This window comes from Ceratotherium simum, chromosome 1 (genome assembly GCF_057802395.1).
Source record: "Ceratotherium simum simum isolate JZ-2026a chromosome 1, ASM5780239v1, whole genome shotgun sequence".
NCBI classification, from domain to species: Eukaryota; Metazoa; Chordata; class Mammalia; order Perissodactyla; family Rhinocerotidae; genus Ceratotherium; species Ceratotherium simum.
The window spans coordinates 61,175,087-61,189,466 of record NC_141900.1 but is presented as its reverse complement, the minus strand read 5'-3'; the positions used below and the strand labels follow the sequence as shown (position 1 = coordinate 61,189,466).

Here is a 14,380-nt window from a genome sequence, read left to right as displayed (position 1 = left end):
ATTGCAAATTAAAACAATGAGATGCCACTGCGCACCTATTAGAATGGCCAAAATCCAAAATACTGACGACACTAAATGCTGTTGAGGATGTGGAGCAACAGAAGCTCATTCGTTGCTGGTGGGAATGCAAAATGGTACAACCACTTTGGAAGAGTTTGGCAGTTTTTTAATAAAACTAAACAACTCTTATCATATGATCCAGTAATTGCACTCCTTGGTATTTACCCAAATGAATTGAAAGCTCATGTCCACACAAAAACCTTCACATGGATGTTTATAGAAGCTTTATTCATAATTGCCAAAACTTTCAAGCAATCAAGATGTCCTTCAGTAGGTGAATGGATAAATAAACTGTAGTACAGACAATGGAATATTATTCAGTGCTAAAAAGAAATGAGCTATCAAGCCATGAAAAGACATGGAGGAAACTAAAATGAAAGAAGCCAATCTGAAAAGGCTGCGTATTGTATGTTTCCAACTATATGATGTTCTGGAAAAGGAAAAACTATGGAGACAGTAAAAAGTTCACTGATTGCCGTGGGTTAGAGAGGAAGGAGGGATGAATAGGCAGAGCACAGAGGATTTTTTTTTTTTTTTGAGGAAGATTGGCCCTGTGCTAACATCTGTTGCCAATGTTCCTCTTTTTCTTTTTTTTCCTCCCCAAAGCCAGTACATAATTGTATATCATAGTTGTAGAGTTGTAGCTCTTCTATGTGGGACACCGCCTCAGCATGGCTTGATGAGCAATGAATAGGTCGGCGCCCAGGATCCGAACCGGCAAACCCCAGGCTGCCGAAGTGGAACGGCCAAACTTAACTGCTACGCCATTGGGCTGGTCCCAGCCCAGAGGATTTTTAGGGCAGTGAAACTATTCTGTACGATACTGCAGTAGTGGATACATGTTATTTTACATTTGTTGAAATCCATAGAATGTACAATACCAAGAGTGAACCTAATCTAAACTAGGGACTTTGAGTGACAATGTTGTGTCAGCATAGGTTCATCTATTGTAATAAATGTACCACTGTGATGGGGGATATTGATAATGGGGGAGGTTGTGTGTGTGTGGGGACAGGGAGTATATTGTAACTGTCTCTACTTTCTGCTCAATTTTGTTGTGTGCCTGAACTGCTCTAAGAAAATTAACTTTGTGAATTAAAAAACAAAAAGACTTGATTGTCTGCCTAGTGAAAGAGCTAGATACCAGTGTAGTTGAGAAAAGGTAGACTCAATTTCTGCTTACAGCGCAATGGTAGAGCAGACACTCTGAAGGAGCCCTTTGTTGAAATACAACTAAATCCAGGATAAATTACAACAAACACAATTATAATACTTTTAATAAAAGAAAAGAAGATCTCAAAGTAAAAAATAGAAAGGGGAAACAACAACAAAAGAACCCCAAAAGGCAGAGAAGTGAATCCTGTGGAGCAAGAGCAATAAAGCAGGATGGGCTTGAGGGCCAGTGTCCTCAGCTCTGCAACTGGTGACGGAGCCATGAGCCCGAGTAAGGGGGGGTTACTGACCTGAGAGCCCAGCACCAAGCCTGGGATATGCAGAGAGGCTAAACTGGTTCCATGTTGGTAGTGAAATCTAGCACAGTAGAAGCAAATCTTACAACACCTAGAAGTATATTAGTTTCTCAGATTTTTCAGAGCTAAGTTCAGCAAAAATGTAAGCTTATAATCAAAAATTACCTAGCACACAAGTAAACAGGCTACCATAACTGAGAATAGGCAGAAACCATCACAACAGATGTGGCTATCCAAGGCACTTCAGATATAGAGAAATAGATTATGAGAAATAGATTATAAAATAACTATGTATGAAATATTTAAAGACATAAAAGTGGAATTACAAAATAAGCAATAAACAAGAAACTATCAAATATGGCTAGGCCAATTTGAAGGAAAACCAATTAGAACTATTAAAAATTTTTAAAAAATGAAAAATACAGTTGTTGAATTTAAAACTCGGGGTATGAGTAAAGAGCAGATTAGACATTGTTGAGGGTAAAATTAATGGATTAGAAGAAATTAACCAAAATGGAATACAAGAAGACAAGATTTGAACAATGTAATTAACCAGCTTGATTTAATGAAGGTATATAAATCTCTAAACATAATAATTAGCAATTCTCAAATATTTTAAAGAATTTGCATCATACAGCACATATTCTATGATCACATATAGTTAATTTATAAATCAATAAAAGCATTATACATAAAGATATCCAAAAAATACAAATAAAAATGTAATTCAATGTAACTCATGGATCAAAAAAGTAAGGATTGAAAAAAGAGGAAAACTGCATATACACCAGTGATTTTAAAAGGTAATACAGGAACACTAGAAAAAACTTATGTCAACAAATTTTAAATAGATAAAATGGACAAAATTCTTGGAAAATATAATTTACAAAAACTGATTCAAGAAGAAGTAGAAAACCCTAATGGTCCTTAACCATTGAATAAATTAAGTCAGTAGTTTAAAATTGTGCTACAAAGAAAACACCATACCAGAATGGTTGTATATGTAAATTCTACCAAGCTTTCAAGAAATAGATTAATCCAATTTTATACAAACTAACAGAGAATAGGAAAAAAGAAAATACTCCTTATATTTTTCTAGGGAACTATGTCATGCTATTACCAAAAACAGATAAGGACGAGAAAATAAAACTATAGAACGATCTCACTTATGAGCATATATGTAAAAACCCTGAACAGAATATTAAAACAATCTAAGCCAACAGTGGATTAAAAAGATCACATTGGGCTGATCCCGTGAATGCAAAGACTTTTTCACGTTATAAGTTCTATCATATAATTCACCACACTGAAATGTTAAAAGAGAAAAATATTTTTTTCATCTTAATAGGTGCAAAAAAGTAGGTTTGATAAAATTTACTCCCATTTAGGATAAAATTTTTAGCAAACTAGGAATAGTGTCTGTATTAGTTTCCTATGGGTGCTGTAACAAATTACCGCAAACTTGATGGCATAAACTACAGAAATTTATTTTCTCACTGTTCTGGAGGTTAGAAACCCACAGTCACTTTCACTGGGCTATAACCAAGGTGTCAGCCGGGCCACACTCCCTCTGGAGGCTCTGCAGGATAATCTGTCCCCTGTCACTTCCAGCTTCTGGTGGCTGTTGGCATTCTTTAGCTTGTGGCCATATCATTCCAATGTCTGCCTCTGTGGTCACATTGCCTTCTCTTCTGCAGTCAAATGTCCCTCTGCCTCCCTCTTATAAGGATACATGTGATTGCATTTAGGGACCTCCTGGAAAATCCAGGATAATCTCCCCATCTCAAGATGCTTAACTTTATAACATCTGCAAAGTCTTTATTTATTTGTTTTTGCTATATAAGGTAACATTCACAGGTTCCAGGGATTGGGACTGCATATCTTTTGGGAGAGCCGTTATTCAGCCTACCACAGTAGGGGACTTCCTTTACTTGATAAAAATCTGCCAAAAGTCTACAATAAGCATTATTCTGTTTTATAAAACATAATATACATTCCCTTTAAAATCAGATTTCAAAATGCTGTAAACAAATAAATTAGAAAATGAATGGGGATAAATTCCAATTAATAAATGTATAAGGAATAATGGAATAGAAAATCATTATTTGACAAATAGTACAGTAATAGTTGCTTCAGGCAAGAATCAATGGAGGCTAAAATTAGTGAGTGGAAGTCTGATAAGAAACAGGATATTTATGTAGTCTCAAAGTATCCCCCTTCAAAATATTTATGATGAAGGGGAATATAGTAACTTTACAGTGGAGAAACCTGGCATATATGAACCAAATGATCTAAGTTAACATCACCAGTAATGGCGTAAATCAACATTGTGTGCTTCCTGATGTGTTGTACGAGAAGGGCATAACAATGCTAACATGACATTCTTGCCAAAAATGTATAACATGAATTTGATCATGAGGAAATATCAGACAAACTCAAATTGGGGGACATGCCAGAAAATAACTCCCGAAAATAACTGGCCAGTACTTGTCAAAAGGTCAGGAAAGACAAGAAAAGGGAAAAAATAAAAAAGACTGACGGACTAAGGAGACTTGACAACTAAATATATATAATGTGTGACCTTTTATTGGATTCAGGACCAGAAAAAGGTTATTAGGGGACAATTGGAATATTTTTAATAAAATCTGTTGAATAGAGAATAGTATTATATCAAAGTTAATTTTCTGGTATTGATGATTGTGTGGTGGTTATGTAAGATTAATATTTTGAAGGCTACATAAAGGGTACACGGGAATTCTTTGTACTATTTCTTTAACAACTTTATTAAAGATATAATTCATATACTGCAAAATTCACCCACTTAAAATGTTCAAGTTCATGGTTTTTAGGATATTCACAAATTTTTGCAACCATCACCACTTTCAGAATTTACTTATTAAATTTCAGAACATCATTACATCCCAAAAAATTCCTTATACTTTAGAAGTAACTCCCCCTTTCTCCCTCTCTCCAATCCCTGGCAACGACTAATCTCCTGTTTCTATGGATTTGCCTGTTTTGGGTATTGTATATAAATGGAATCATACAATATGTGGCCTTTTGTGACTGGTTGCTTTCACTTAGCATAATGTTTTCAGGTTCATCCAGGTAGCATGTATCAGTACTTTGTTCTTTTTTATTGCCAAATAATATTCTAGTGTATGGATATACCACATTTTATTCATCCATTCATCAGTTGTTTCCACTTTTTGGCTATTATGAATAATGCTGCTGTGAGCATTCATGTGCAAGTTTTTGTGTGGACATGTTTCCAGTTCTCTTGGGTATATATCTAGGCGTGGAATTGCTGGATTATATGGTAACTCTGTATTTAACGTTTGAAGAACTGCCAAACTGTTTTCCAAAGTGGCTGCACCATTTTACAATTCCACCAACAATGGATAAGAGTTTTAATTTCCAAATCCTTGTCAACACTTGTTATTGTCTGGCATATTGATTCTAGCCATCCTAATGAGTGTGAACTGTGGTTTTGGTTGGCTTTTTTCTAATGGTTAATGATGTTGAGCATCTTTCCATGTGCTTTTCATCGTTCATTTTTGTATCTTCTTTGGAGAAGTGTCTACCCAAGTCCTTTACTCATTTGCTAATTGGGTTGTCTTTTTGTTGTTGAGTTGTAAGAGTTCTTTATATATTCTGAATATAAGTCCTTTATCAAATATATGATTTGCAAATATTTTTTCCCATTCTGTGGGCTGTCTTTTCATTTTCTTTGTGGTACCCATTGAAGCCCAAACTTTTTAAATTTTGATGAAGTCCAGTTTGTCTTTGTTTTCTTTAGTCACTTATGCTTTTAGTGTCACATCTAAGAAACCATTGCCTAACTCAAGGTTACAAACATTTAGTCTTGTGTTTTTGTTTGTGTTTTATAGTCTTAGCTCTTACTTGTCATTAATGGAAATTAATAAACTATAGCTAGATGCAACAACATAAAGACTTTTAGAAACATTGTTTTGAGTGAAAAAACTATGTTACAGAAGAATGCATACAGAATGAAGCATGAAAACACACAAAAATAAATAATATATTATTTTGAGTATTACATACATATGTGTTAAAACTTGTTTCAAAAGCAAGGAAATTCTAAACCTAAATTCCAGGATACTAGTTCTCTCTGTGGAGTAGACAGAGGCTTGGGACAGGGGAGAAGTACACTGGGTAGATCCAATGATATTGGTAACATACTAATTCTTAAGGTGACTGGTGCATTTGTGGATGTCCATTTATTATGATGCTTCCCTACCTACAGAAATGTTACAATATATTCTTTGGCATATATATAATATATGTAATAAAATTTTGAAGGAGGCAGACTTAGATTAGTGCTTTGCAGAGATTTAATTGACTGTGTTGAAAGCATGTGGACTGCTTAGTATGGCCATGCCTTTGAAGTCCCTCAGCATACCACAAAGAATTATGAGGCATTATGGTGGAGGCAAAGACGTTGATCTACTCTCACAGAGAATTCCATCCATTTTCCTCAGTGGTAGACATTGATTACATAATCCAAAAATAACATGAAATTAAAATAATCTTTTTTTACTTGGCTCTATATGCCCATTGGTGGGAGGCAAATTTACCTTGCAAATCATATTCTGTTATAGCCCCCTAATGGTGGTGTTAAAGTGTGTTCAGTGTCAAAAGTCAAGCTGCCTGGAATTAAAAATTTCCCTTTTACTTACTAATCTGTAAAATCCTATCTCACAGACATAAGCATTATAAGGGCAGCCGTCCTACCTTCTTGTTCCCACTCTACAACCAGGTCCTAGCACAGTGCCTGGCACATAATAGACACTCAGTAAACTTGAAAAAGGAAAGAAGAGTTGTCATTGGAACAAAGGAAGTGATAAAAGGCTTGGCAGAGAGTAGATGTTGCTAAATACATTTGACTTCCTGTCGTCTTCCCTTTTCCTCCCATTCTGAAACTGCACTTCCACTCCTGCTGTGGTTCGCACGGCTCCCTCTGCATTAGAAGCACCGGGGAAGCTTTAAAATACTCCCTAATCATGGTCCACTCCACCAAAGGTTCTGATTTAGTTGCCTAGGATAGCAACTAGCACATAGTCTGGTGTGCAGTGAAGTTGAAAGGGAGGGAAAAAAGGACGGAATGACAGAAAAGAGACAGATGGTCTGTTCATTTATACCATAAACTGTCTTTACAATAAACTTATATTCAATTTCAGTAAGTGCAGATAATTCACCACTCTAATTACCATTGATGATATTACGTATATCATGTTCCTTCCTCGTTTAAGCAGCATTTTTTTAAAAACAAAAACAAATACACTCTGCTACATTGATCGTAAGGTGTATCCTGATTTTAAAAATAACATGCGGTAGCAGATGGATCGGGCATCTGTAGAATCTAGGAGATCAGCTCATACTCTGCGAGAGCTATTGGCTTTGAATCCCCTGCTCTTTGTACAGGTCCCTGGTCCTTAGTCCTTTCTGATAAAGAAGTTACATTGTTCTTCTGAAGATTCTTGCTGAAGATTCTTGCTAAAGATTCTGAATATGTTTTCAACCTCTCTTTCTCTGGGTATAGTTCTTGCCTTTCTAAAAATATATGGGCTGTGTTTTCAAAGACTAAGTGTACATGAGAGAGAAAATGTGAGTGTGTGTGTGTGTGTTGTGTATTTCCTGTGTGAAACCATTATTTCAACAGATGGGAGCTACAGCTCTATACATAGAGGCCGTTTGGATCCAAAGCCAAACATCGCTCTTGGATATGAGGTCGGTTTGTTGCTAAGTTGTCTGGAAGGCTGCTGCAGTTTTAGGAGGTACCATCTCCAAATGCCAGTTCCTACCTCCATATGCTTGTGCTTTTAAAGGTTAAATTGCCCTGGGGTAGGAGATTAGTTTGCTGTGTGTAAAAGTTCATCTAGTCAGGAAATTGTAAATATAAAGTTACATTTCCCTGTCACTTATCATTCTGCAGCTCATTAAATTTCAGCTAATTGCATCTTCAAAATTCAGGATCTTAATGTTTCTCAGCTTTACCACCAGACTGAAATCTTAACACCCGGGTCGTTAAGAGTTTTATTTACTTATCCTAGCTATCAAAAGATCTTCCTTTAGAAATGGGCTGTTCCTACTTAATGGATGTGACTTAGCAGGTTGAAAGGTAAATATTTCTGGTAAATCTAACTCATTTTAGCAGTCATTCTAATTGCTTGTGGCATTTTCCTTAATGACATCTTCTGATGGCAAAACGTGGATGGTAGTAGTAGCCAGGAAATTAGATTTGATAAATGTCTAGCATTCCAAGAAAAATTTAACGCTTAAATGGGCCTGACTCTTCAACTGCTTAGTTGGATTCTAAGCTTTCATCAAACCGTGATGGGAAAAGTCTGGCTTTGTTGACTATAAGCTGATGTGATCACGTTTCTTCCCAACTCTTTGAAGACAATGAAGGAAAGGCCAGGCCATTCCATGAAAAACTTTGGGGAGGATGAAGTAGCTCCCAGTGAAGCATAACTGAAGAGAGGGAAGCTAATCCTGGGACATTTGTTTTATGCAATCATAGCCTGTAGATAAGCAACTGCCACTTTACAGGCAAATAAGAATAGTGTATGTTGGAAAACCAATTTATGCTGCAGCTTTCCTTTGAATTCATTCTACCTGTTTCCGTTATAATCCAAGTGTAAGAGCAGCATTAATTGTTTTTTATGAGGCATACTTCTTCTAGGGTCCTTTGATTTTTAAGCATTTCAGTGACTAAAGGGAAAGGAACACCCATAAATTATGAAACAGACTTTCATTTCACACAAACTTGCCATGCTTTTGGCACCTTTCCTTGTTTGTCCTGTAAGTTTATGTTGGGGGAAAGTGTTCAAATAAGATCAGCGTTCTCATCTTGATTTTATTTTTCTTACATATTTCTTTAAGCCATTCGATAATATATTCTGCCATGTGGATTGATTTGTTTTAAATTGCTTTGCTCGATGAGCACCGTCATCATTTTGCAAGGGCTTTATTTGTTGTTATTTGAAGGTACCACATGCTCAAAACATTAGAAGGTACATTTGTGATTTATGGCAACAGGAAAAGTAGAATTTAGTGTGGAGTCACACAAATATGGCAGGGTGAGGGTAGTGTTAGGAGAAAGGTAATAAATGACAATACCATTTGCTATGTAGATTCCAGGGATCTAAAAACCAATAAGCTAAGAAATGCATATTTAAATCCAGTTGAAATCCAAGTGCTATGAAACACAGGCAGTTATATCTGTTGACTTGACTTTGAAATAGGGAAAGAGCGGGGGAAGTATTGTTTTCTGGATATAATGAGGAGTATGTCTTGTGTAACAAATGTCACCACTCTGCGGTAGCCTCTCAGTCTTTATTCCTTGTGTCAGAGTATAACAGGAGAAGATGCAAAATGATGACACAGATGTTCTAAAACACTGGACCATTGGAAACCAGTGGTCTCCAAAGCAGCGTGTGCCCACCACCATTCCCTGGGGTGTGGGAGGAAAATTGTAAAGCTTTAATTTTTTATTTGAAAAAAAGAAGTAAAAAAAATAAGCTTTACTAATGTTTAATAAATGGATTGGCACTGGGGCACTTATTGGGTCTGTATGTTAGAGAGTCACATATCAGATGTGATAGAGACAGAATGCAAAGCCAGTGTTTTGGTTTTCCTAATCATTGTTGTCATCATCACCATCACATTTGAGTCCATTTGCCACAGAGTCTGACTCTAGGTCCAGTACTCTCTCCACTGCAGTTTCCTCTTCTTCCATCTGAGTATGAATGACTTAATTCACTGGCAGTTGGCCCTGGTCTATTAGTCCAAAAGGGAAAGCAGCATTTGCGTACTTCCCACTGCCTGAGGGATCCACCGTTGCAATCTCTAGGGCTCTTCCCGGGGCTTTTCATCACTGGACTTGCCTGGCCTGCATTGTAGAAGTTGACCCCCATGCTCCTGCCGTGGGTCAGTCTGTGCCATCCACTTGCTTATTATGAGTAACTCCCAAGTCTTGTCACTGGTAATAGTCAACACCATAGCACAGGATTCCTGTGCTAAATGACACGTGACTGAACGAAAGCCAGAACCTTCAGCCAAGCTTTTTGAAAGAATAGCTCTGGGCAGGAGCCCTTGACCTCCTCTGTCTTGATTTTCCTGTCTCTCTGTCCTCCTTTCTCTCTAAATATTCACATCTGTTTCTTCAGCCTTCTGACAGTCCCAGTATTTGTTACAGTGATTTGCACAATCCTTTTGAGCCTGTTTGACATTCTCTGGAAAGAAAACGGGAAGGGATACTTTATTTTACAAACAAGGGGGAGTTCTGTTTTGGGAGAAAAAAACTAATTGCAAGCTAATGAGGTGGCTTTGATGAATATCACCATTGAGAGTATGGGGCAGAGAATCTTGCACCTGACTGATACCAGGTTTTCCTGTGTGGATGAAAACATAAAGAGCACAGAGCACCAGTTGCGCTTTTTTTAATTTGGTAAGGAAAAGTAAGCTGTGCAACCAGATACTTGCCTTCTTTCGTGAGGAGATCAGCCTGCTTGGAAACCTTTCACTAACTTTGCTACTCAACTGGGGATTGATAACAGGTGGGAATTAGACTTGTAGAAGTGGCTTTTCTGGCTCTTTGGATGAGTGCCTACTTACTGTCACTCTCAGTCCTCCTAAGAGAAAGGCAAAGTAATCTTCATTCACAGAGGACTAGAATTTTCTCAAGCTGGAAGGCAAGTTTGTTATGGGAGAATGGGATGCCGATGGGTGACTGGGTGTCTCAAAGGCCAGCCAGAATCCAAAGGGAACCACACCTTGCTGAATGCCCAACTCACTGGACACTCTGGGGCATCCCTTTACACTGTCTGTATTCCTTTGGGAGCTTCTGAGCACTTCTAAATTGATGCCTTTTGCAGGTTGTTTAGCATTTCTCCTGCAACAAGGCCACCCTGCTCTCTGCTGGTCCTTGAGATAACTTCAGCAGAGCTCACGTCCTTGTCCTGCCTGGGCAGAAGGGATGGTAGGGCAGCAGTGACACTGCATAGTGTCAGGGGCTCAGCTTTCCTGTTTTTTTCCTCTCAAAATCCTTGGTGAATCCGCTCAATTTTATGGCAGTGCTATTATGTTTTGAACTTCAGTGATGATGATAATGTTGGGGAGCAGGAAGCTGGAGGGTTTTTCCTACAGCTGCCATCCCCTCCTCCTGTGGTAACTGAGGCTATCTGAGCATCTTCCACTCCTTCACATGAACTGTTTTCCAGTTTCCTTCATCCAGCCTCATGAACTGCAGATTGCTCCTCTGAGAGTGGCTGTCCTTGGAAGTTACTTCTGCCATTTGGCAACTGTTGACAAAGAAACCAGTTTTCTTTGCAGGATTTACCAAACCCAAGGTAAAAGGGTATACGAGTGCTGTCTAATAGAAATAGAATGCAGCCACATATGTAATTTTAAATTTTCTAGAAAGCACATTAAAAAGATAAAAAGAAACAGGTGAAAATAATTTTAATAGCATATTTTCTTTAGCCCAGTATATCCAAAATGTTATCAACCTGCAATTGATATTAAGAAATTATTGAGATATCTTACATTCTTTTCTTTGTACTAAGTCTTCAAAATCCAGTGTGTATCTTAGACTTATAGCACATCTCAATTTGAACTAGTCACGTTTCAAGTGCTCACTAGCCACATGTAGCTAGTAGCTACCGTATTGATTAGTTTGGGTCAATACCTATAGACTCAAGTGTTACAAATTACAGCATTTTTTGTTTGCTCTGTGGTGCTGTTTCTTGTTGGTTGGGTCATATGCAAATGTATACTTGTTAATTGAGTCCATTTAATAATGTGGAAAGAGAAAGAAATTGCCTCCTTTGACCCACCTTTTGTAGGGTAATAACATTGGCAAGCATGTGGCAGTCTTTGGAGATGACCTTTGGTGTGACCTTGAAGCCAGGGACATTCTGACAACCAGGGGGGACATTTCTCTCTGGAGAGACTTGTCTCTGGGAGTGAGCAGGCCTGCTCCTGGGGCACTTTTTGTTTGTTAAATCTAGTTATTCACGATGGTCAGAGGAGACTCTTAAGAGGTGAGGGGATCAGAAAAGGGCTATGAGAGCAGACCCTGAAACAAGAAGCAGAGCAAAGGACCCCTAGAGTGGACCCCTAGGACTTTTCTCTTCAAACTAGAGGAAAAATTTTATTCTAGGTCTTTATTAAAAGTAATTTTAAGTGCGCTGTTCTAGGTAGTTAATATTTTTTCAAAGATCCCTGGGTTGCAGGGATGGCTTGCTGGATCCTTTTCAAGTTGGCTTTGCTTCTGGTTCCCCTCTAAAAGCAACTAAATTATTTAGAGTTAAGTTGCAAGAAAGCAGGAATCATTTTCTTTGGCCAAAAGACATTGTTTGTATAATCGCTGGACACTCACTCAAACTTGTTGCTCCACGTTCATTTTTCTTTACTCGTCTTGGTGAAACCAGCTGGTAGGGGAATGGCAGGCATATGGCGATGTTTATTCTAAGTTTATTTTCCCTCTTTCTTTGTCTTCCCTTTTCCTTGGAAGCAAAATATGTCCCTTTGGAAGAACAACTTGGTTGCAGAAGTGACTACTGTTTCATTCAATGGTTGCATTATTTTTCTACCACTGTCTGCTCCAGGCAGGCCCTGGGGAGTCAGGCTTCCTGAACCTTACAGCCCTAGATCCCTGCAAAATCACCAGAAAGAAGTAGGGCCAAAAGTATGAGCCGTGGGCACCAGAGGCCAAGCCATTGTCCATGAAAGGGTAACAGCTCTGCCTCCAGTTGGGAACATTTCTGGAACATTATACCCCACAGCTGAAGTTTAGTTTTTCTTTTGCAGCTGAGCTTTTGGGAAACCCTTGGGGATGACCGTATATTGAGCTGGATATTAGTGAAATTAATGCTCTTCTGTTCAGGAGAAAGGCGCTGGTGGGTCATGCTAATTGCTTCAGGCAGAAACAACTCCTGGCTACGTTGGAGTTTGTAATAGGAGAATGATAAGTAAGGCAGCCAGAGGAGGAAGTGTTGAGGGCTGCTTTGTAGGAGTTTCATTGATTTAGCATCTGTAGGGAAAGCTTCTTTTAAAAAATTTTTTTTTGATTAGTGAACAGGAGAACATTCAAAACTAAGACAGATAGCAGCCAACTGGGAACACTGTGCAGCCTGGAATAGCTTAGGCTGCTGTTCAATCATTTCCCCAAACAGGAAACCACAAAATGTTAGAGATTAAGGTCACTAGATCATTGGGAAAAGAGCATAACTTTGTCTGCAAAGTATTATGATGGATTGTAAATGGGCCAAAATATAAGCATAAATCTTTCGTCTAAAAATGCGACAACAAAATCCAGCCTTCTCACAAAAGCACAGTTTGCTTTCCTGTTGTACTGAGAGACCAAAGCCACCTTCTGCAGCATTTCTGTAATTTTCCTAATAAGTAGAGGAGTAATCGGAGAAATAAAGAGAAAAGCTTTGTGTTCTCTATCAGTAACATGTGTGTTTGGGTTTGAATTAAAGAAAAAAAGTTGAGATCAGTAAGTGGCCCTCACATGATTTATTTCCAGTCTTATGCTTTTATGCTGGCAACAAAGAAAATATATCAAAATGCACATTTATGTACATTTCTGCCCCAAATCCTTCTTTCAAGTATCCAGTTGTACAGGCACCATTAAACGCACAAATGTCTTTTTTCCCCGTTGATTATAATGTGACACCCCCTAACTTACTTGAATCAAAGTCTGAGTTTAAAGGGTGTGGGATCTTTTTAGTTGAGTCTGCGGGTAGACTGGTCTGCAGGTATCTTTGGCTAACACCGTTGGTTGCTTTATATCTGCCTGGAAAATATTTACGCTTCAGAGGCGTACACTGTGTAAAATAAGGGTTAATCACCATCTGATTCTGTTCATTAGGTCTTTACTAGGGAGAGATTTTCTTGCTGAGAGAGTTAAATCCACAAAAAAAAACGCTGGTTTATGTACATCCAGACCCTGAAAAGTTTATGGTTTGAAATGTTAAAATGACTAGACTTTAGAAAGATTTAAGTGAAACTGACTTTCGTTGACCGCTCTTTTAAGGAAAACTTAGAGAATGAAAGAGTAAACTTGCCTTTCCTCCTCTGATTATTCACTGTTTTGAAAAGTTAAAAAAAAAAATCTGGAACGTGAGGGAGGACAAGGATCACAGCTTTTCATATCTGTTCTCTGGGTGCCTAGTTCTTAGGCCCTCCATCAATATTTACTGCTGAATAAGTAGAGATTTCATGTGAGCAGATTAAACCAATGAACAAACAAAACACACTCCATGTAGAAGTGAGCATGCTCTCTTTTCTCCAACTCAGACAAAAGACCACTTCCCTTCCGTTTCAGATGTAAGCACAGCTCAGCTGCCTGTGGATCCAGGAAGGAAATGAAATAGATGAACAGAGTTGGATTGCGACCTGTTGATGTTTCTTTTTCACCCATGACAAAGACATGGATACAGAGAAATATTTTTCTCTTCTAAGAAAAACAATAGCATAAGCATTGAATAAATGACAACTGCCCCTGCACCTCTCTGGGGGGACACTAGGAAGGGGTGGGGCTATGTCTAAGGGGGCCAGCGACGGCACAGTGTTAGCTCGTTGTGGCCGAGAGAAAATACAGGCTGAGGATGGTCAGATCTCCCAGTATTTAAATGCTGGCATCTAATTGCAAAAACAGCAACAGCACTGTGTAGACTAAAAGAATATATCTGCAAGCTGAAGGCAGGCCTCAGGCAGCCAATTTAAAACCTCTGCCCTCCACCAAAGATGTTTGTATTTCAGATTATTCTTGATGAAGAGTTACCAAAACATTGATAAAACCCTGCTCTTCAGGTTAC

The 14,380-nt window shown here is 38.2% G+C and overlaps 1 protein-coding gene across 3 annotated transcripts in view; it reads left to right on the top strand.

Moving 5' to 3' along the window:
* Positions 1-14,380, top strand: part of CPVL (carboxypeptidase vitellogenic like) — a 131,508-nt gene that overhangs the window by 79,436 nt on the left and 37,692 nt on the right. The window contains exon 12 of one of the 3 annotated variants that reach the window (XM_087429146.1): positions 13,888-13,908. The exons of the other annotated variants lie outside the window; for them this stretch is intronic. Coding sequence (XP_087285272.1) covers positions 13,888-13,893 — 6 coding nt within the window. The 3' untranslated portion in view covers positions 13,894-13,908. Of the gene's footprint in view, positions 1-13,887; positions 13,909-14,380 lie in introns of those variants that run through there. 3 annotated transcript variants of the gene reach the window in all.